Source organism: Amphiprion ocellaris, chromosome 10, assembly GCF_022539595.1.
Source record: "Amphiprion ocellaris isolate individual 3 ecotype Okinawa chromosome 10, ASM2253959v1, whole genome shotgun sequence".
In the NCBI taxonomy this organism is placed as follows: Eukaryota; Metazoa; Chordata; class Actinopteri; family Pomacentridae; genus Amphiprion; species Amphiprion ocellaris.
This window is the reverse complement of record NC_072775.1, coordinates 216,213-238,853: the sequence shown is the minus strand read 5'-3', so window position 1 is coordinate 238,853 and position 22,641 is coordinate 216,213. Positions and strand designations below refer to the sequence as shown.

At 39.1% G+C, this 22,641-nt stretch overlaps 1 protein-coding gene across 1 annotated transcript in view; it reads left to right on the top strand.

Moving 5' to 3' along the window:
- Positions 1 to 22,641, top strand: part of LOC111580827 (xenotropic and polytropic retrovirus receptor 1 homolog) — a 63,229-nt gene that overhangs the window by 33,989 nt on the left and 6,599 nt on the right. The window contains exons 3-15 of the mRNA XM_023288740.3: positions 7,980 to 8,081; positions 8,165 to 8,388; positions 10,371 to 10,520; positions 10,612 to 10,695; positions 12,010 to 12,091; positions 13,260 to 13,349; positions 13,551 to 13,648; positions 13,877 to 14,056; positions 14,502 to 14,664; positions 14,744 to 14,938; positions 19,965 to 20,131; positions 20,995 to 21,134; positions 21,262 to 21,483. Of these exons, the coding sequence (XP_023144508.1) occupies positions 7,980 to 8,081; positions 8,165 to 8,388; positions 10,371 to 10,520; positions 10,612 to 10,695; positions 12,010 to 12,091; positions 13,260 to 13,349; positions 13,551 to 13,648; positions 13,877 to 14,056; positions 14,502 to 14,664; positions 14,744 to 14,938; positions 19,965 to 20,131; positions 20,995 to 21,134; positions 21,262 to 21,483 (1,897 nt within the window). The remainder of the gene's footprint in view (positions 1 to 7,979; positions 8,082 to 8,164; positions 8,389 to 10,370; positions 10,521 to 10,611; positions 10,696 to 12,009; positions 12,092 to 13,259; positions 13,350 to 13,550; positions 13,649 to 13,876; positions 14,057 to 14,501; positions 14,665 to 14,743; positions 14,939 to 19,964; positions 20,132 to 20,994; positions 21,135 to 21,261; positions 21,484 to 22,641) is intronic.

The window sequence follows — 22,641 nt, the reverse complement described above, 5'->3', positions numbered from 1 at the left end:
TTATTTTGTCTTCATCATACAAAGGAGAGGAGCCAGTTAAGGGCCAAAAAGGCTCTTTGTCCGCCATAAATCACACTTTATTTTTCCTGTAACTGTTTATTGATTGAAGTTTGAGTAATCTGTGATGATAGTTATGGATTCTGAGACACTCACAGCATCACTTACGTTTTCTGATGTGTCAGAATTACATAAATAGGACATCATTCTACTAGGGCTGGACCCGAATATCTGAATATTCGGTCCCGACGGTGGTATCCGCATATTAATTTTGAGATCCGAATATTGAACTGAATATTCGGTTCGTTCCTCCGTCCGTCACACGAACCCCGCCCACCCACCCACCGAATATTCGTCATTAATAGGGCCCGAATATCCGGAACCCAGAAACTGCTGTTCGGGCCAGCCAGCCCTACATTCTACTTCTTTCCATGTAGCAACAATCTCTACAGTACAGTCAACACTCAGCCAGTTAGAAACTGTAGACAGTGATCTATCTTACGGGATGGCCACTGTGTCTGTGGGTGTTTAGTCGTGACATTATTGCTTATGTAAACAGCTTTCAACATATGTATTAAACTAAGTTCTTAGTGTCCTGATGACGTTTTCCAGAATACTTCACATGTTGCTGTTGTTAAATTACACGCATTACAGACGCGACTTCACAGTAAGTATTACTGTAAGCATTGATCGTTTAAACCTGTGTTTTACAGCTTGGATCTTGTTAAAGTAGAATCCTGTCAACACTTCCATGGAGGTCGCATTAGAGCACATTTTAGGGAAACAACATAAATTCGTGTCAGTTCATGCAGTTTTGGCCATGCTAGCAGCACTGTGTTTCTGTCAGCCAGTACAAATATCATGTAAACAACTATTGGAAAGACGGCCTGAAGGTCTGTACAGACATTTGCTGTTTCCAGAGCATGGATTGTATTGACTCCAGTGATCCCCTCACTTTTCATACCACGATGAGACTGACATTTGTGGCTCTCAGGGAGATATCTCAGCATGATCCAGACATTCATGTCCCCTTAAGGATGAATTGTGAGGTGTTAAACTTCAATTTTTCCTTTATTGCCAACATCAGTGTCACAGTTTTAATTTGTGTATTACTTTGGTGTACGACTAAGTACATTGGATAGCATCTAAAAAACTGTTTTGATTAAACAGATTGAAGAAATTAAGGAAATTAGACAAAAGTGACAACAAGTTATACACAGTTAATGCTTTATATGATATCTATCACCATCACGGTTGTGGCTTCAACAGTTCAAACTGCAGACGTTTAAAATAGTCCACTCATTGAAAACAACCCATGTTTATAAAATCGCTTGTTTTTGACTTTGATAAATCTGACATTATAATGTCTTATTTCAGTTTTTTAAAATATGAATCATGATGATAAAATTGATTAAAATAATCATCTTCGCTGTAATCATTCAGCTCTACTGTACAGAATGCTTAATATAACATGTGTGTTGGTATATGTGTGGAGAATGTAACACACAATGTACATAATATATAATAAACTGTATGTACACACTAAATCTAAGCAGGTTTTGAGTGTGTTCACGCTGGAACACAAGCCAGTTTAAAACAGTTAATTAACTAGATTTCTTATATCCTATCTGCAGGAAAAAATTGCTTTGTAGCGTTAGTTTGGAATTTAAACACAGCTTTAGCCTTCTGTGACACTGAAAGTTTTTCCAGTCTGTCCGTTTTAGTGATATAGTTTGTGTTGTAGTGCGTTATTTCTTTGTTTCTTTATTGATGTAGTTTGTGCTCTAGTTCTCTGTTGGCATTGCTCATTGCCTGACTAACCGGCAGCCTGACTCCATCTCTTTATATGGTGCTGTTACATACAGAGGAATAGTCAGGGTGATGCTGTGATTCACAGGGATTCTCATCTTCCTACTAACGATTAAATCCACCTGACTGACATCTTCTTTCATTTGCCCCCTCTGTTTGGATTTATTTTAAGATTTTTGCTGTGACTTGTCTCCATCTCAGAGGTACAGCTGACTATATATTACTGTCTGGAAAATGACTAATGATGTATACAGTAGTCTGTAATTGTCCTGAAAGCACCTGCTCACTGGAAGAAGTGGGGCTATTTTAAGAAATGATTGACCTCTTCTACTTGATCACAAACTTAGACTCTGAAGCTACTCTTATGACTTACTCTTTTATTCAGTCCAAATTCATAGCAAGTAATGGAGAAAATTAAGATCTACTATGATCTTTAAAGGGTAAAGAATCAGAATTTTAAGCACATTGGTAGATTTTAGAGATGTTAACCATTATAACTTCATGTGGAAACAGAGGCTTATTACATCAATCCCACTAACCATTAATCACTCCATATCTTCCACCTTGACCTCCCTAAAGGTCCATCAGTCTTTTTTTCCTTTTGCTCATTCTCTTTCCATTACACTCAATCCCTCTTTACCTCTGACTCTCGTTCTCCATGTGACCAGAAGCTGACAGTCGATATTTTGAATAAAACCTGAGGTGATGATCATTGTTCTGACATGAAGTCGAGACTCTTAAATCAGCAAAGAGTGTGAATTGTTGGTTTTGCTGTCAGATTGTTGGTTTTGGTGTCAGATTGTTGGGTTTGCTGTAAGGTTGTTGGTTTTGGTGTCAGATTGTTGGTTTTGCTGTCAGATTGTTGGGTTTGCTGTCAGATTGTCGGTTCTGGTGTCAGATTGCTGGTTTTGGTTACACAAAGAGGCATTTTCTGAAACTTTTTGGCATGCAGCTTGGACAGACAATACTGAATCTATAACTGCTGAACTATCAGAACATTAAAATGATCCGAGTGTCCCAGTAGATTGTTTTCTCTGCAGCTATGCTAACATCTCATCTTACAATATGTGGATACAGTATAATATAGCAGAATCTTAGGTAATACAGGAGGTCCTCGGTTTACGACGTCCTCAGCTTACAGCGATTGGTCTTCACGGTGAAATTGGTTGGCGAGCGGAGCGGATGAATATGTCGTCACACTGCGCTATCAGACGGCTTTGTTTCCATTCTCTGGTTATACACCAACTTGGATTGTGCTACATTCACTAACTTTTTGTCCTTCATTATGGCTCCCAGCGTAAGTCAGACTCTTCTGATGCTTGGAAGAAAAGGAAAGTCGTCTCTATGTGTGTTTTCACTGCAACGTAAACGCTGCAGCTGTCCAACTAGTTAAACTCGTGCTGCAAAATGAATGAGTCACAGTAAACTTGACTTCTTTACTGTGGCTCTTGATACACATAACAGAGTGAAAACTGCAACAAAAACAGAATAAAACAACATAAATACATGTAAATAAATAATTTTAACTGAACCAGTCAGTCCAAAAATGAAGTTAATTACTTACAACATTGCCTCTGTGGTGTTTACAAAGTAGAGAGCCCAGCATCCAGAAAAATATGTACACGTGTAAAGCTAAACATCACAATAGCAGACAGGAAGTGACAACTGTTTATAGACAACTTCTAAATAAATCTTTTTCAAAATGAAAGTACATTGCTAATTCTGCCTTAAGGGTAACACACCGTGGAAGTGAAATTAGATTTAATAAAATGCTCGGAACAGAAACACAGAAGAACATCGGCATTATTAGATCAAATTGTAGCAAGAGTGCAACATATTCTGTTATCTTGTAGTAAAATGATTCATACATGAAAGTCGTTGGTATTCATGACTTTATGAATAACTGATCAATATCATGATGCACAGATCGGATTTGTTTACATTTTCACTGGAGTTCCAACTTATGGCAAAAATCTACTTACATCGATCAGTAGGAACGGAACTCCAACGTAAGTCGAGGACGTCCTGTACACTGTTTTTTTCCTTCTATGCTCCACTAAATTCAAATTATTAAATTAAAAGAACAATCACTGATTCAAGCCAAAAAGTGAACCCCAACTCAGCTCAAATGCTGTGTTAGGATGTTTGACTAAACTGGAAGCTAAAAAAGGGAATTCTTTGTGGATGTGGAGTGAGATTAAAGACAACTTTGACACTGTTGAGATAGTGCTCTATAATTTTATTCTCTGAACAGCAGTAAGTGAATGAAAAACAGCATGTCACTGACAGAAAAATTCCAAACACGCAGCACAGAATTCCTAAACTAGCTGAGGAATGAGGTGTTGGTGTTGTCAGCGCTCCAGAGAATGTCTGCTCAGGTCTTTCAGCTTTAGTGCTCTGGGGTTGTTTATAGGTTGCACCAGCATGGCTGTAAAAGTGTCACAATTAAATTCACCCAAATTACAGATGCAGCTTTCATTTTGGTGAGCTACACAGGTTTTATTTCATCAGTGTATCGAATTTCCATCTCTGTAATTTATATTTTCCATTTCAGCATAATAGATTGAAATATAAATTTGTTTGCAGCGAGTAGGTTATAGATCGTATAGAAAGACAGAGGTAGCGAGGTGTGGTGCCACTGTTTAGTTTAAAGCTCAGAATTGCAGCTCACGGTCGATGCCATTGTTTTATTTGGAGCCAGTACTTAAAGGGCACTCATTGAGATACTTTGAAAACATCAACCCTAGAGTGTTGTTGGAGGATATAAGACCTTCTACAGACTTTTATTTTTTTAAAACATTCAAAGAAATGTATATATCATCACATAACACAACTACTCAACTGTAAAATGATAGTTTGGTCAGCTAACCACAGTTAGTTTTGATGTTTCAACCGCAAATATGGAAGAGGACTGAGCCACAAGTCCGACTTTTTCCAACTTTGGAGAAAAGAGAAAGTTTGATACCAGGCCTCTGATTGGGCAAATGTCACGATGTAGTGCACTGTAATGTAGAGTGGTCTTTGCTGATTGGCTGGATGGAAACCACATACTTCATGACCTCACTGAGAGGCGGAGCAACACCATATTTAATGTGTGGAAGTTACCAAATATGATGACTTTAAGGCCCGATGAGGGTTAATCAGGAGCGTGAACATACTTTGCTACCTCACACCATCTGGTCCATACATGGGCTAATGTTAGCTATCTTAGCTGCAATGTGCTACTAGGGCAGGTATGTTAAATGTCCTGTGGGCGGTTTTGTTAGTGAACCACAAACGCAGCTGGTAGTCTGCAGAAAAACTACAGTTTGATTGTTAGATCAACCTGTAGTTTGTAAAATTCCCAAACTCACAGGTAGTGCAGACGTTTCAGCCTTTTATGAACCTTCAAATCTTACTGAGAAAAAAATGCCAGAATGGTCAGTAGCACATTAGTGTCAAGGCCTGAATTAACCAGTTGAGGCTTTAATTCATAAACTAACACAAACAGCTGGGGTTTCTGTAGGATCCTGCATGTTGTTGCTATCAGTAAACTTAAAGGTACTTCCACATCAGTTTCAGCTCCTGTCTGCTTCAGATGAGGGTAAATTGTAATTTAAACCATCAGCAGCCACTTGACCTTCTGAAGTCTTGATGATCCACAGACGTCCTATGAACAGTATTCACTGGAACTCTTTTGTACAGAAGAATCCAACTAAAATGTTTACAGAAATATTTTCTGTCCTTTCTTTTGCTATGAGCATCACATATGCAGGCACCACGAGAGCTGAGAGCGATAAAATATATCGTGAACTGATCTTTAAATGACATGCAGTGCCATTCCCTTTCTGTAACTTCTATTAAGTGCTTTTGAGCAAGACAGAAAGCTCAGACTTCTGCATTTGGCAGCTTCCAAGCATGTTACAGTGCAAAAGTAAAGCAGGGTGTTGCTGAAAAATAGAGCTAAAAAACATCAATTGTCAAATGGAAAGTATAGCCTATTACTGACAGACAGACATGTCATGATAATAATAATGATCATAATCATGATGGCATGAGCTGAGACAGAGAGAAAAGAGCAGTAGAAGGCCAAAAAGGGATCAGGAGATTACTGTCGTCTGACTGGTGGCTGTTTGTGCACGAGGTAAAGAAAGATGGAGAGAAAGGAGGAGGGAGTGGTTGCAACGCTCCAATTTAGTTAATTTGGTGTCTTGTCTAAAAGCAGCCAGTCTGAAACACGGTGAATCACAGAGTCTGACTCAAAACCACCTGTGGACTGTTTGGTTGTTGTTGACGTGATGGCGGGTTCAAGTTAGCGGTTGGACACACAGGTTCTCCGTGTCCACTGTTCAATTAAAGTTTACCAGAATCTATCCCAGCGTGAGATCAAGAAATGATGGAAATTACAGGACTGCCTTCTAGTGGAAGTATAAAAACAGCGATTGACTCCATGGGTGGAAAAAGGAACTAGACCTGTTACCATGACTTTAGTAAGTAAATAAATTCTGATGGTGAACTTGACCTCTTGCATTTTCATAGATTTTTATAAACTAGAGTAAAAACAACCATCACACCGTTAACTCTGACTGGTTGGGTATTTATACTGCATTTGATGCAGTGCTGAGGTTGGAAAATTCCAAACTCCTACTTGAAAAAGTCGAATAGAATGACTAGAAGTCTCCAAGAAACAGATGTTCTTCACTCAATTTTGCTTCCCCGAAAGTTAACAGAACCAGAAATTTGATATCTATCTATCTATCTATAGTCTATCTATCGATCTATCGATCTATAGTCTCTATTTATCTATCTATAGTCTATCTATCTATCTATCTATCTATCTATCTATCTATCTATCTATCTATCTATCTATCTATAGTCTGTCTATCTATCTATCTATCTATCTATCTATCTATAGTCTATCTATCTATCTATCTATCTATCTATCTATCTATCTATCGATCTATCGATCTATCGATCTATAGTCTCTATTTATCTATCTATAGTCTATCTATCTATCTATAGTCAATCTATCTATCTATAGTCTATTTATCTATCTATAGTATATCTATATAGTCTATTTATAGTCTCTATCTATGTATAGTCTATCTATTTATCTATCTATCTATAGTCTATCTATCTATCTATCTATCTATCTATCTATCGATCTATCGATCTATAGTCTCTATTTATCTATCTATAGTCTATCTATCTATCTATAGTCAATCTATCTATCTATAGTCTATTTATCTATCTATAGTATATCTATATAGTCTATTTATAGTCTCTATTTATCTATGTATAGTCTATCTATTTATCTATCTATAGTCTATCTATAGTCTATCTATCCATAGTCTATCTATTTATCTATCTATAATCCATCCATCCATCCATCCATCCATCCAGTTATTAAATCATACTGTTCTCCTCCATCTCAGCTCTTAGATTCCTAATGATCTTCTCTACATAGTTTTAAAAAATATCTCAACTGCCATTTTTCTAAATGATGAGAAACATTTGAAAACATAACGTTTCCTTCATATAAAGGATCGTATAAAGAATCTGTCAGTATCATAGCCCTTACAATGACCAGGAGAGCAGCTTTAAAGTCATGAAATTACCCTAAAAATAGTCCAGGGCTGGAAGGGTTGAAGCTAAAGGGGTCTATTGTTGCTTCTGCACAAATTTGTTCTTGCAAGGTTAATTCAATTCTGTTGAACTGAGCTGAAGCCTGTAAGTGTTGCTCAGGTTGCTCTCTTCCATATCTCTCCAGTTCCCCTTTTCCTTTTCCGATTAGTGTTTTTAACGGCTGGTATGGAGTTGATGAATTCCAACGCTGTCCAAAGCACAGATTCTGAAGTGAATTGAAAGTATGTTATTTATTTGTGTTTGTTAGAGAAGTGCCTGCTTATTCCTCCCATGTTCAACCACAAATGTCAGCTGCAGCAGGGTCCAAATGTTCCAGTATACACGGAAAACCAGAGAAAATTTCAGGAAAACTGGAGGAGCAGCTACTGTGTCACTGCTCCCTCTGCTGGTTGGAGCAGGATTATACTCAGCAACACACTTCATCAGTCCTACCTTCACACTGGTCCTTTTTCCACTCTTTTTTTTTATCCCTTTGTTTTCTACTCTGTTATATCAGTGCTGGAAGAGAAGTAATCCTCACTGTTCTAACATCTGCTCTCCTGTTGCAGTCACAGATGAGGACACAGTCAAGAGGTACTACGCCAAGTTCGAGGAGAAGTTCTTCCAGACGTGTGAAAAAGAGCTGGCCAAAATCAACACCTTCTACTCTGGTAATGAACACAGATGAAACAGTGTTTTGTTCTCACCGTTCTGCAGTGACTTTCTGTTTTTGACGTCTCTCTCCCTCCTGCAGAAAAGCTGGCCGAGGCTCAGCGGCGATTCGCCACGCTACAGAACGAGCTGCAGTCCTCATTGGATGCACAGAGGGAGAGCTCAGGTAATGGGCGGGGCCTGCGGAGGAGGAAGACGGTGTTCGCCCTGTCGCAGCAGGAGAGATGCAAACACAGGAACATCAAGGACCTGCAGCTGGCCTTCTCCGAGTTCTACCTCAGCCTCATCCTGCTGCAGAACTATCAGGTGCAGGTTCACTAAGGCTTAGTGGGTCTTTATTCTAACCAACACAGAGCAGGAGTCTGTGGAGGTAAACCCACCCAGAACATCTGGAGAGGACACATTTTATAGGGATGGTCAGAGAGTAGGGAGGCTGTAGGTAAATATAAGGTGAACAGTGGTTCATTTGGTTGCTAATCAGTCACAGAGGGGAAGACAACAAAGAACCAAAGGTGGTTGAATCAAAGCATCTGGCAGACAACAAAAGTTAAGAGGAGGTCTGACAGACAGTAATAAATGACAGAAGATAAAGAATTGTGGATAATGGTGGGAAATGGAATGAAGGAGTGACATTAGAAGGTATCTGTAGCAGCATGTGCTATTTTATTCATCCACACCTTGATTAAACTTTCAGAGTGTCTGCATAGGGACCATTTATTTTATTTAATTAGTGCACTATCAGGCAAATTGTTTGTCGATCAGTGGTAAGAAAGAACTGCAAATGAGGTGCAGTTAGCCAAGTAGTTTAATGAGATGCTGAAAAAGCTCAGTGTTGTCTCAGTGCTGGAGAATGGTCTGACTGTACCTTATTATCATTCTGCTGTAGGAGAGAGAAATGCTTTCTCTGAGTTTCTTTAAACCAATCACAGTGTGGGGCGGTGCTGAGCCCAGGATGCAGCTCAGGTGCAAGTGAGAGTAACAAGGGCAGTAATTTTTGGCAGAATATTTGTATTTGGCGATCCTTTTACTGAAAATAGCCGATTCACTAAAAGAACCACTCCAGCCTCATCGCACAATTTATAACCACATCAAAACTTCCCGTTTTCAGTATTTAGGTTGCAGTTCGGTGGTGGTGGTGGTTTTCTTGCAGCAACGTTTTTTTTAAACGGTTACAGTCAGATTGTGAAAGGGGAGAAGAAAACTGTATTAAATGTATGTCAGAAATAGCAGATTTATATCTGATGAGTCAGAGTAGCCCAAAACAGTGTTAAACAACATGTCTTAAAAAGTTTTAAAGCTTTATACTTATCCAGTTTTACTTGAATATACATTTTTACAATCACGGATTCATCACTAATGGAGTTTTAGGGCTGATAGCCAGCTGTTTGCTGTGGCTGATACTATAATAATAGAACTTATGCACTTGCAGAAATATAGAAAGCACAGTAAAAGCCAGGATTTTAGCTTCCTGCACTGCCAATGCAATTTTTCTAAACAGATCGTAGTTAAAGCTGCACTAATCAATATTTTTATGCAAACAGTGGCTCAAAAGACACTGAGAAGCATCACTCACACACAGATGCAGTATTTTTGTTGCTCCTTTTTAAACTTAAATGTCTGAAAAAACTGAATGTCAAAGCAAGCCGTTTAATTCAACTGCTTCAGCTGTGGGAAGTTTTAATAGGCTTTTTTTTTTTTTTTTTTTTTTTTTTTAACTGGTTTTAGAGGCAAGTCTGTTGATGAAACCATTGGTAGATTAGTCAATAATACAATTATCGTTAATCTGACGCTCAAAAATCTATCACCAAACTCTGTAGTTCTTCTCATCTCTTCTGAGCCTTTTAACCTTGTTTAGCTCGTTATTTGTGGCTTTTCCCACTGCAACTTTACAGATTTATCTCGAGTATTTAGCAGCTAAAGAGCCAGATGTTTTTACCAGGAACTGAATGCAGAGAGTTGTGGACTCCATCATGACTCTAAATAAATTCTATTATTGATTCTTGTCTGCTGGACATGTAACTATTCTGCTGTTCCTAACATTTAGAGCATGTCCAGTAGTGTGTTCACGGCTTCTTTCCATCCCCACAATGTGTAGAAATCAGAAGCAGAGAGAGCACTTATTATCCCGACTGTACATTCAGTTTGCATTTTATCTGCTTTACTGAATGCTGCCCTTTTTTCCTATTTAGCTCATTTATAGTTTCACATCTGTCATCAGCTGCAGATAATCAGCTGCTGTTGATGGTTTTCATGAACTGCCTTCCTGTCTCCTCTCTGTGTCTCTGCAGAACCTGAACTTCACAGGTTTCAGGAAGATCCTGAAGAAGCATGACAAGATTTTGGAGACGTCCAGGGGAGCCGACTGGAGGGTGGCCCATGTGGAGGTGGCTCCATTTTACACATGCAAGAAGATCACCCAGCTGATCTCTGAGACCGAGGTACACACTGGGGCTAAATACGTCCACAACTTCCTGTAAGCCTGCTTTATTAGCAACAGAACTCTCATAATTCTGTCTGGGTGTGTTTCAGGCTTTGGTCACAACAGAGTTGGAAGGAGGCGACAGGCAGAAGGCCATGAAGAGGCTGAGGGTTCCTCCTCTGGGAGCTGCACAGGTCAGTTATATATAAATGTAGTATTTACATCATTAAGATGTACAGCATCCTCTTCTGCCTAAAAAATGCTGTAAATGTGGAGTCCTGTTGTCCTTTTACTGCTCAGAATGAAACTTTCACTGGACTGTGTGAATGCTCTCGTGCTGCATCATCCTAGATCAGTTCCATCTGCTGCTGTCATATCAAACACACAATACTCTCGGGACTCCCATGGATCTTTCTGAAAAGCTGTGACACTCACTTCTTACGGTTTATAGCAGTTAGTTCCAGGTTGGGGCTTTAGCTCCAGGCCCGTCAATGTTCCTGAGGAGTGCACAAAGGATTTCTGGGGAATTTCGAACTTCCTGCTGTGTTTTGTCTCAATCAATGGAAAGTATGTACACCTCCAAAATGATCGTTTTTTTTTAAATTCCACCTCTTTGAATGAGGAGTTATGGTGCTAATGAGTGAGAGTCGCTCCAAGCATTTGATTTTAACACTATTTGTTTTCCTGATCCGTGCAGTCAGTCCACATGGTCACCAATGTTGGGTTAAACATGAATTTACCTTTAATCCTGTCTTGTCCTTCCTACAACAGATGCTTCCTTTTACACTCATTGGAAGTCTGTATGAATACAATACTGCAGTGTATAAATACTGTGAGAAGTCTTGGTACTGCAGAGCTATGCAGCTATTGCAGGGTGTTGTCTAACTTGTGTAACTGGATAAATACCACTGATGTCCTCCATCAGGTCTTAGATGTGATTTAAAAAGTTCAGGATGATTTATAACAGGGACTCGTGTTCATGAAAAGGCAGACTGCTAATTGAGGGAATTTTTACTGATGAGAAGGTGACTGAAGCTAAATAAAAATTAATAGGTAAGTTGTGCTCTAATAATTTATATGTTACTGCAGGGATGCTGCCCTCTTTCTGCTGAACTCATTTTTTCTGTTTATGTTGTTTTTTGGGGTTATTATTAAATGTTTATCCAGCAGTAATAAGGAGCCGCTGTCTGTCTAGAACCCTCCAGCTCTTATTCTACATCCTCCCAAACTGCTGTCTCTAATCCAATGAGCTTTACTGGAAGAGATGTTAAGTTTACATTATTGCCAAAGCAAAGTGCACGTTATTAGATCCCGTTCTATAACGACATGCAGTATAGGACAGTTTAATGTGATCAGAGAGCTGCTGTAGGAACAGATTCATGATTACGGATAGTTTATATCTCTGTGTTGTGAACTAAAAGCTCAGGGAACCATCTTAGTGTTAAAGTACGCTTGTATTCCATTCAGACTGTTACACAGCCATAATTCCTGAGATTTTCTGTCCACAGCCGGCTCCTGCTTGGACCACCTTCAGAGTCGGCCTTTACTGTGGAGTGTTCCTCGTCTTGTTGGTCACTGTGGTCATCACAGGTAACTCACGTGCACATTTCTGACATCTAATAAAACTGTGATATCTATGATGCTGAAGTGACTCAGTTTTTACTTCCTGGATTTTGACAGTCAGTGAGCTTTGGCCAGAAATACATCAGCAGAACTCAGTGTGGTTTAAGGAAGAACAAATTGAATCAGCCTCAGACTTAGGAATGATTAAGAGCTTAAACCTCTTTATATAAATGAGTTTTTTCTGTGTCATAACCTCACCTCTCTTTAAAAGTCTTCAACTCAAAACAAGTCTCAAGATAGGACTAAAAAGTCTTAAGAATCTCTTGGTCTCAAATGCAGATTTTAGCAAAAACATAAATGAACAAATTATTTATTTTTGAATTGGTTAATCCAGCCATTAATTCTCTGCTGCTTATCAGGTCCAGATGTGGATGAGTCTGAAAGTAAAACACAACTGGTTCTTTTGTGTCTCTTTGTGGTTCTTTTGTGTCTCTTTGTGGTCCTTTTGTGTCTCTTTGTTGTTCCTTTTTTCATCTTCGTGTCTCTTTTGCATCTGCTTGTGATTTTTTTGTGCTTCTTTGTGTTTTTTGTGTTTGTTCAGGGTTAATTTGTTTCACCTTTTAATTGTTTTGTGTGTCTTTTTACTTTTATCTGAGCGCTGTCACTTGGAAACAAGATGTTTTTTTATGTTTTTTTTCTTTGGACTTCACCTCATACAGGAGCTCTGATTGAAGGATCTACTGTCCTGTTCAGTAATTCCTGCAGATCATGATGATTGAATACTCTCTTTACTGGCAGTTATTGTTAAATACAGGTAGATGCAAAGTGTGGTTTTAATTTCAATAAACATGTGTTCCTAATAAGGATGGGCCTTATTGTTTGTTGTCCATCGTTCTGTGAGCAGTATGGCTGTAAAATAGTATTAATTTGAGTTTTATGGAGCATTAAAAATTCATTTAGTGGGGTGAACACTGCAGAAATAGTTTTTTTTATATATTTCAGTAGAACAGATGAATTTTTTCCCTATTTGTTCTCTAAGATTTTCTTTCCAATGCAGCAGAATGTGATGTGGTGATGACATGAGCCAGTTTAACACACTTAGATGGTCCGAAAGCATCCCTTACATCAAAAGTAGGAGCTCAGAATAGCTTTGGTTTAGTAAAATTACTGATATTTAAATGTTTTCTCTCTTTAGGAGCTGTGGTGATCCGGAGTTCTGATGTTTGGCCCATGGTCAGGATCTACAGAGGAGGATTCCTGTTGATAGAATTCCTCTTCCTATTAGGTAAACACACACAAACACACATGTCCTACACACACTCAGATGCTAGACTGGGAGCCAAGTTTCCCTTCATTCGTTTCAGAACAAAGACGTTCCTCAAACGCTCAGAAACGTGTCTAGTCGTACTCTAATAATAAATATCCACAGCTCACTCATTGTCTGCTGCACTAAGCGTGTTCTTCCCTCCATGCTTGTGTCTTCCAGGCATCAACACCTACGGCTGGAGGCAGGCAGGAGTCAACCATGTGCTGATATTTGAGCTGAACCCCAGAAACAACCTGTCGCACCAACATCTGTTTGAGGTCAGACCACAGAAATGCTCACATGTCTCCAAAACTCACTCAGGTCACAGTAAAATAGTTGTGCCAGTTAACATGCTGGATATCTATTTGGGTCTCTGGCTTTATTCCCTTCAGCTTTACCATGAAAGGACGTCTCGCTCTCCAACGCTGTGACTGAATTGTTGTGTTTTTTTCCAGAATGCGGGTCTGTTGGGGGTTCTGTGACTGAATTGTTGTGTTTTTCTCCAGATTGCGGGTCTGTTGGGGGTTCTGTGGTGCGTCAGTCTGCTGTCCTGCCTCTTCAGCGACAGTATCCTGGTCCCGATGCAGGCCAACCCTCTGGCTCTCTACGGCTTCTTCCTCCTCTTCCTCATCAACCCCTTCAAGACCTGCTACTACAAGTCACGCTTCTGGCTGCTCAAACTCCTGGTACCGTCCTTCAGAAAACTACAAAGTCCACACGTCCATTTATTTGTTCAAAAAAAAAAAAAAAATGTGACATTAGGTGCAGCAAATCCTGGTCTTTATAAGTTCATTTAACTGAGTTTAGTTTTAAAAATCAGGTTGAAATCAGATCCATGTGTTCTGCTTGCAGTGGTTGGACTCTTTATGAAATATCAACATGTAAAGCTGCAAAGCATGACTTTGGAAGTTTTTCTGTCATTTTCCACAAAGGTTAGAAACCCACTTCTAGCACTAAGCACCAAATAAAAGCCTCCTGAAGCCCCTTAGAGTTGGTAATGATCTAATGCTTTCATCCAAAAACGAACGCTGCAGTTTCACATTTAAGAAGCTGAATCCCACCATTGATTTCTGTTCATCTGCTTCGTGTTGCTGTGAAGAGAAACTCATCCTCCTGTCTGTCTTCCTCCAGTTCCGGGTGGTGACGGCTCCTTTCCATCGGGTCGGATTCGCAGACTTCTGGCTGGCCGACCAGCTCAACTCTCTGGGGGTGCTTCTGATGGATCTGGAGTACATGATCTGTTTCTACAGCTTCGAACTGGACTGGAAGAAACACGACGGACTGATCAGCAAAGGTGAGATATAAAAACAACCTTCCAGTGGATTTCAACACTGTGAAAAGTGTCTGAAACTGTTGAATTCCATCCTGTTCAGGTAAAGACGTGTGTAATTCTTACTCCTACGGCGTTCGTGCGGTGATCAAATGTCTTCCTGCCTGGTTCCGATTCGTCCAATGTCTCCGACGTTACCGTGACACCAAGCGGGCCTTCCCTCACCTGGTGAATGCTGGGAAATATTCCACTTCCTTCTTCGTCGTCACCTTCTCAGCCCTTTACAGCACACATAAAGGTAAACTTGCACACAGAGGTAAAGTCACACATAAAAGTAAACTCACACATAAAGGTAAACTCACACATAAAGGTGAACTCACACAAAGGTAAACTCACACATAAAGGTAAACTCACACATAAAGGTAAACTCACACATAAAGGTAAACTCGCACATCAAGGCAAACTCACACATAAAAGTAAACTCACACATAAAAGTAAACTCACACAAAGGTAAACTCACACATAAAAGTAAACTCACACATAAAGGTAAACTCACACATAAAGGTAAACTCACACATAAAGGTAAACTCACACATAAAGGTAAACTTGCACATCAAGGCAAACTCGCACATAAAAGTAAACTCACACATAAAAGTAAACTCACACAAAGGTAAACTCACACATAAAAGTAAACTCACACATAAAGGTAAACACACATAAAAGTAAACACACATAAAGGTAAACACACATAAAAGTAAACTCACATATAAAGGTAAACTCACACATAAAGGTAAACACACATAAAGGTAAACTCACACATAAAGGTAAACTCACACAAAAGTAAACTCACACATAAAGGTAAACTCACACATAAAGGTAAACACACATAAAGGTAAACTCACACATAAAGGTAAACTCACACATAAAGGTAAACTCGCACATAAAGGCAAACTCACACATAAAAGTAAACTCACACATAAAAGTAAACTCACACAAAGGTAAACTCACACATAAAAGTAAACTCACACATAAAGGTAAACACACATAAAGGTAAACTCACAAATAAAGGTAAACACACAAAAGTAAACTCACACATAAAGGTAAACTCACACATAAAGGTAAACTCACACATAAAGGTAAACACACATAAAGGTAAACTCACACATAAAGGTAAACTCACACATAAAGGTAAACTCACACATAAAAGTAAACGCACACATAAAGGTAAACTCACACATAAAGGTAAACTCACACATAAAGGTAAACTTGCACATCAAGGCAAACTCACACATAAAAGTAAACTCACACATAAAAGTAAACTGACACAAAGGTAAACTCACACATAAAAGTAAACTCACACATAAAGGTAAACACACATAAAAGTAAACACACATAAAGGTAAACACACATAAAAGTAAACTCACATATAAAGGTAAACTCACACAAAGGTAAACACACATAAAGGTAAACTCACACATAAAGGTAAACTCACACAAAAGTAAACTCACACATAAAGGTAAACTCACACATAAAGGTAAACACACATAAAGGTAAACTCACACATAAAGGTAAACTCACACATAAAGGTGAACTCGCACATAAAGGCAAACTCACACATAAAAGTAAACTCACACATAAAAGTAAACTCACACAAAGGTAAACTCACACATAAAAGTAAACTCACACATAAAGGTAAACACACATAAAGGTAAACTCACAAATAAAGGTAAACTCACACAAAAGTAAACTCACACATAAAGGTAAACTCACACATAAAGGTAAACTCACACATAAAGGTAAACACATAAAGGTAAACTCACACATAAAGGTAAACTCACACATAAAGGTAAACTCACACATAAAAGTAAACGCACACATAAAGGTAAACTCACACATAAAGGTAAACTCACACATAAAGGTAAACTCACACATAAAAGTAAACACACATAAAGGTAAACTCACACATAAAGGTAAACTCACACATAAAAGTAAACTCACACATTAAAGGTAAACTCACACATAAAGGTAAACTCACACATAAAAGTAAACTCACACATAAAAGTAAACTCACACATAAAGGTAAACACACATAAAAGTAAACGCACACATAAAGGTAAACACACATAAAGGTAAACTCACACGTAAAGGTAAACTCACACATAAAGGTAAACACACATAAAAGTAAACACACATAAAGGTAAACACACATAAAAGTAAACGCACACATAAAGGTAAACTCACACATAAAGGTAAACTCACACATAAAGGTAAACTCACACATAAAGGTAAACTCACACATAAAGGTAAACGCACACATAAAGGTAAACTCACACCGCTGTGCTCGTTTCACACCCTGGTTTGTCAATTACAGGTTTAGCAGACATTCTACCATATGGTTTATAAATGCAGTGGTCCCTGGTCTATGGTGGGTTTACCTTCCAGACCCCCCAGCAATAGGGGAGAATCCTAAAGTAGCGACCATATTTATGTTTTTATTTCTCTATATTTAAAGCTTTTTAAACCCTCCACACACCACAGAGCAGCACAATGCAGCCATCAGACGTCTGTGAAATGGAGGCCAGATACTGAATGCTGCTAAACAGGAGACAGAGGAGATGATGCTATGGTCTCTGAGCCAATCAGAGCCCAGCGCTGAACACTACACATTTTATTTAGATTTAATACTCTTTTAGTATGTTTCAATGATTATTTTTCATATTTTTTTATATTGTTTTCAGTTATTTAGGCTAGAAAATGCTTGTTTTACTGCTAAAATAATTACAATAATGCAGCGATGTCAGAGCTGGTCTGTGACTGAACTGTTGTGCTGCAATGCACCATGGGAGTTCTGGGTGTTGGGGGTGTAAATGTCGTTACTGTGGTTTATGTTAGTGTTCCAGTGTTTGTAGTGTTTGTGTTTTGTTGTGTTATTGTGATTTAGTCAGTCTAGTTAGTTTGGTTCAGTGTTATGTTGTCAGGACCGTGAGTGTGAAGTGTGTTTGATCACTTCCTGCCTCATTTTTTATAACACTGTTTCCTGTGTGTCAAAATAAAAACATCTGCCAGTTGTAGAGAGCATAAAATGCAGATATCCGTTCTCCAGTGTCGCTTGCCACAATAAAAACATATAAAAGTATCTATATTCTGCAAAATCCTGTGACATCAAATGCAATTTAAAAGTCGGCGTTACGGGTTAGGGTTAGATGTGATCTGGTGAGGGACTGCTGTATTTTTTTTTTTTTTAATTCTCTTTATTGAGGTTCATATTTCTGTGCAGGACCAAAAACATACAAAATGGAACCTTATTTCCCACGTTTTTTAAACAATTCCTAATATCTCTTCCTCCTTCTTTAACTCCAACACTAGGATCAGTAGGATGAACCCGAGCTTCCCAGACCGCCCAGAAAAATATCTTCAGAGATAGTATGCTTCAACTGTATCCCCTCCCCAAAAAAGAAAATGTGCATTTTATATGCAATAGGCAACAGTAACTCTTTTCAAAGGTAGTGTGTGTCCCTAAAACTTAGAGTATAGCCTCTAGTAATCAGGCCAATATCTTCAGCATTTCCTCAATGTTAAACATGTCTTCAACTTGACTTACAGACATGCATAACGTAGCTGCACTCATGTCCATAAATGTCCTTTGTGCAATACCTGAACTGAGCACACAAGCAGCGCTGCATGTGTCCATTATATGTCCGCTTTGTGCATCTCCTGGACATACCTCTGTTCCTCTGCCGCCGTTTTGAAGAGCTGGACCTTATTATCATGTGTGAGGTGCAGCACCACAGGAAAAAGCATCCTGTAGGGAATCCCCAGTGCCCGGAGTGTCCTCTTTGCCTCCACGAATTCTCGTTGCTTTTTTTCCACTGTGGGTGAAAAGTCTTCAAAAAAGTGTATGCGATTCCCGGAGGCGGAGATCTCACCCATGTTCCGTGCACTCTGCATGCTCAGCTGCTTATCCATGTAGTTATGGAGACGGATGTAAACGATCCTCCGTCTCTCTGATCCCGTCCGGAGTAGCGCCGGGCTGCGGTGGCATCTATCCATCTTTATCCGGTCGTTTTTCACTTTAAGATTCAGAATCCTTGGTATCCATGTCTGGAAGAATTCTTTAGCCTCGTCGCCCTCTGTACACTCTGGCAGGTTGATGATCTTTATGTTGTTCCGTCCAGACCTGTTCTCTTGGTCCTCTAACCTCTGCATGGTCTCCCTCAGACGGGCCTCGGTGTGTTCAAGTTTAGTTAGCAGTTGAGACGCTGTTTTCCATGTCAGAGATTCTTTGTTCTGCGTCCTCTACTCTTCTCTCCAGAGCTTTCACGTTCTCACACACAGAAATTACCGATTTGGCTATCTGGTCAAGTTTAGCGTCCAGAATGGAGCTGAGTTTCGTGAACACACCTTCACTGATCTTCGCCACCAGGCTATCAATTTCCTCATCTTCCGCCATTTTATCAGGGCCGGAGGCTTCTGGCCGTGGCTGAGTTTTTCGTGTTTTCGGTCATTGAAGGCGTTTGTTATCTGGTGTTTTCACCCAGAGTTCACGCAGTGACATTACTCTCCTGGTTGTGCTATTTTTAACAGCATTAAACTATCCCTGAAGTGTTCGAAGTTATATTGGGCCTGGGAGCTCTGTTCAGTCGCTCCTACTCTCTCCGCATCACGTGACCACCTGGACTGCTGTATTTTTAATCACGTTTAAGATGTTTGTTTGTTTACTGAAATGCTCCAGTTTTGATTAACTCTAAATGCAAATCAGCATAAAGTACAATTCTACACCAGTAATTCCTTCCAGAACACTTCTCTTTTATTTAATTATTTTATATGCAGATTAATACTGAAGACATCAGAACTATAAAAGAACAAAAATGGAATTATGTTGTAAACAAACAGTGTTAATCTTCAGTATTAATCTACAATGTAGGAAACAATAGAAATAAATATAAAGCACTGAAGGTGTGTCCAGACAGCTTGCATTGTTCATTTGTTTTTCCTGATGTTAGCTAGTCATGGTCAGAAGAACAACATAGAATTCCTAAATTCCTAAATATTTTGAAATGTACAATATTTGATCTTAGACTATCAAAGATCAAAAATATAAAACTGTATTTTCAACTCAGCTGTATTTTTGCGAGCTTAGTACACTCAAATACCTTCATATTACTCCAAAGAAGTCTTTTCAAAGCATTAGTGAATAACTTGTGACAGTAGTCTGTTATAAAGTAAACAGAACAGAGGAGGACAGAAGAAATGAACATAGTTCTGCATTTACCATGGGAAATCTGAACCACTTGAAGAAACCTTTCCAACTCTGTTCTCCTCAGATGAAGCTCCTGCTGAAGCTCAGATCTTCCTCTATTTGTACATCGGCTGTTTGGTGGTCAGCTCATGCTACACGCTGGTCTGGGATCTGAAGATGGACTGGGGTCTGTTTGATCGGAACGCAGGAGAAAACACCTTTCTGAGAGAGGAGATAGTCTACCCCCACAAGGTATTTCTACATCTAGGAAGTTCCAGTCCTCCATATCTGTGTTTATCCCATTCATTTATGTCCTCTGGAGCTTTGATATCTTTTGACTCATTTGAGCTATCTTATTAAACCCGGCCTTTCCAGTCATATATCCAATCATAACTTTGTTTTCATGCTGAGACGAAACACAATTTAATTTCTGTTCATTGTTCAGTTTAATTTAGTTTCCTAACCCTCCTGTTAGGTTCAGCAAAAATGCTCCTGGGTCATATTTAATTATCCACAAGTGTCAGAAACCTAAAAAATCCCAATAAACATCGTTTACACCTCATTAATAATGACATTACTAACCATTTTAATCAATATTTAGAGCACTGGTGTTCTTTACCTCTCACAGATCATGGTTCAATGAGGAGAATGTACATTGGATATAAAATAAATAGTTTTACATGACGGAGGTTTGCAAATATGTGAAATGAGCACTTTTCATTATGCTGATTACACTTAATAAGCCAAGCAGAAGAAGCTTCATACTGAAAAACTGTGTTAACGGTTTCTTTGTTTGATTTTTTTTTTCATTAAAATGGGTTAATTTGACCCACAACATCACGGGAGGGTTAGAGTTTCAGTAGAAAATGGATTGGCATTCTCGTTTTCTTGTCAGCCTGTTTTGATTTCAAAGTGTTGCTGTGTTGTTTTTTGTTTGTTTTTTTAATGATAAAATCGTTGTGTTGTCCAGAAAATCTAAAATAAAAACAGATTTATGTTGTGAGTTGTTGTTTTAGCTCCAAGAAGGCAGAAAATCATGAAAAGTTAAAGTGAAAGATGCTTTTATTTTCAGGAGGATATAATAATCACCCAGCTGATTCTTCTGTCTCCTTCAGGCCTATTACTACAGCGCCATCGTGGAGGACGTTCTCTTACGCTTTGCTTGGATTTTAACCATCTCCCTCACCACACTCACTGATTTCCACGGTATGGCTGACATCCTGGCTACGATTCTGGCTCCACTGGAGGTGTTTAGGTACACAATCATTATTCTTATCAATCCCATATTTCTTCTGCTCTGACCTATTCCAAGCACCAGATTAACAGCGACATCCCAGTGTTTTTAGAACAGGTACATAACGGTCAATCCTTGTCCTTCCCAGACGCTTCGTGTGGAACTTCTTCCGACTGGAGAACGAACATCTGAATAACTGTGGTGAGTTCAGGGCCGTCAGAGACATCAGCGTGGCTCCGCTCAACGCCGACGACCAAACCCTGCTGGAGCAGATGATGGACCAGGAGGACGGGGTCAGGAACCGGCAGGGCAAGAAGAGCTGGAAGAGGAGCTACAGCATGAGTCTACGCCGGCCACGACTCGCCTCACAGTGAGCATGAATCTATGATGCCTTATCGAAACACTCAAACTGGACCCGGCCATCATCTCTGTTGTTATCGAGGGTTTCTTATGACAGCAAACATGGTAGCACATCTATTTTTAAAATGTGAATAGCATCGAGATGTCAGAACACCATTTAAGAAATAATACAAAGTGAAAGAATTTAGCTTTCAATGCAACAAATAGGAGCTAAAACATTTAATAAAACACCCTGAAAAACCAGCTAAGTTATTAGAACTTAGAAGTTCTAAGTTCTAACATTTAATAAAACACCCTGAAAAATCAGCTAAGTTATGAATGTTAGCTTGATATTCCAATAATATGTAGGATTATTAGAGAAAAAAAAATTTGTTTCTGTTACTTTTTTGTGAATCCTAGTCAGCTCATGTAGCTTGTTTGCTGGCTAAAATCAGGTGTCTATTATTGCATGGATAGCAAGGTAGCATGCTAAGCTAAGAAGCAGGTTTAATGTTTTATTCACTGAAAATGTGTTTTTATGTGATGTAGACATCATGACACAGTGCTGGGTTTATCTATTGATATGAATCATTTTTCTCCTAGAGTTGAGTTCAGTGTTTTTACTGTTGAAAGTCCTGTGAATTAGGATCAGTGTCCATCCTCTACTACTGTCCTACTGCAGGGAGACATTTATTATCCAGCTCACTGTGATGCCAACACAGATACAGGAAGTCCTTCACTTACATCAGAGTTCTGTTTCTACGGTCTAACGTAAGTTGATTTTCGTCCTTCAGTTGAAACTCCGGTGAAAATGTAAACAAAGCAGTTACTGCGTCACGACATCGATCGATTTACAGATAAGTACAACTACAGTAACGACAACAGTCATCAGCTCGCACTAAAACATAACTCTGTAGGAAAATATAAAACTTTAGTCAGCTCACTGAGATGCACTGCTGCTGTTGGTCTTCCAGCCACAGCAGGAATAATCTTTCCATCTCAGTCATGAGGTTGCTACACTGCTCTGTAATCACAGCTGATTTCATCAGTTCAGATTCTTTCAGATCATCAAGGATCCACTTTTTATCACCGATGATCGTCCAGCCAGTTGCTTTGTCCAAGCAACTGGCTGATGTTTGTCTGTGTTTGGCCTGTTCCCTGAGTTTTATTACATCCGGTTTCACTTCCA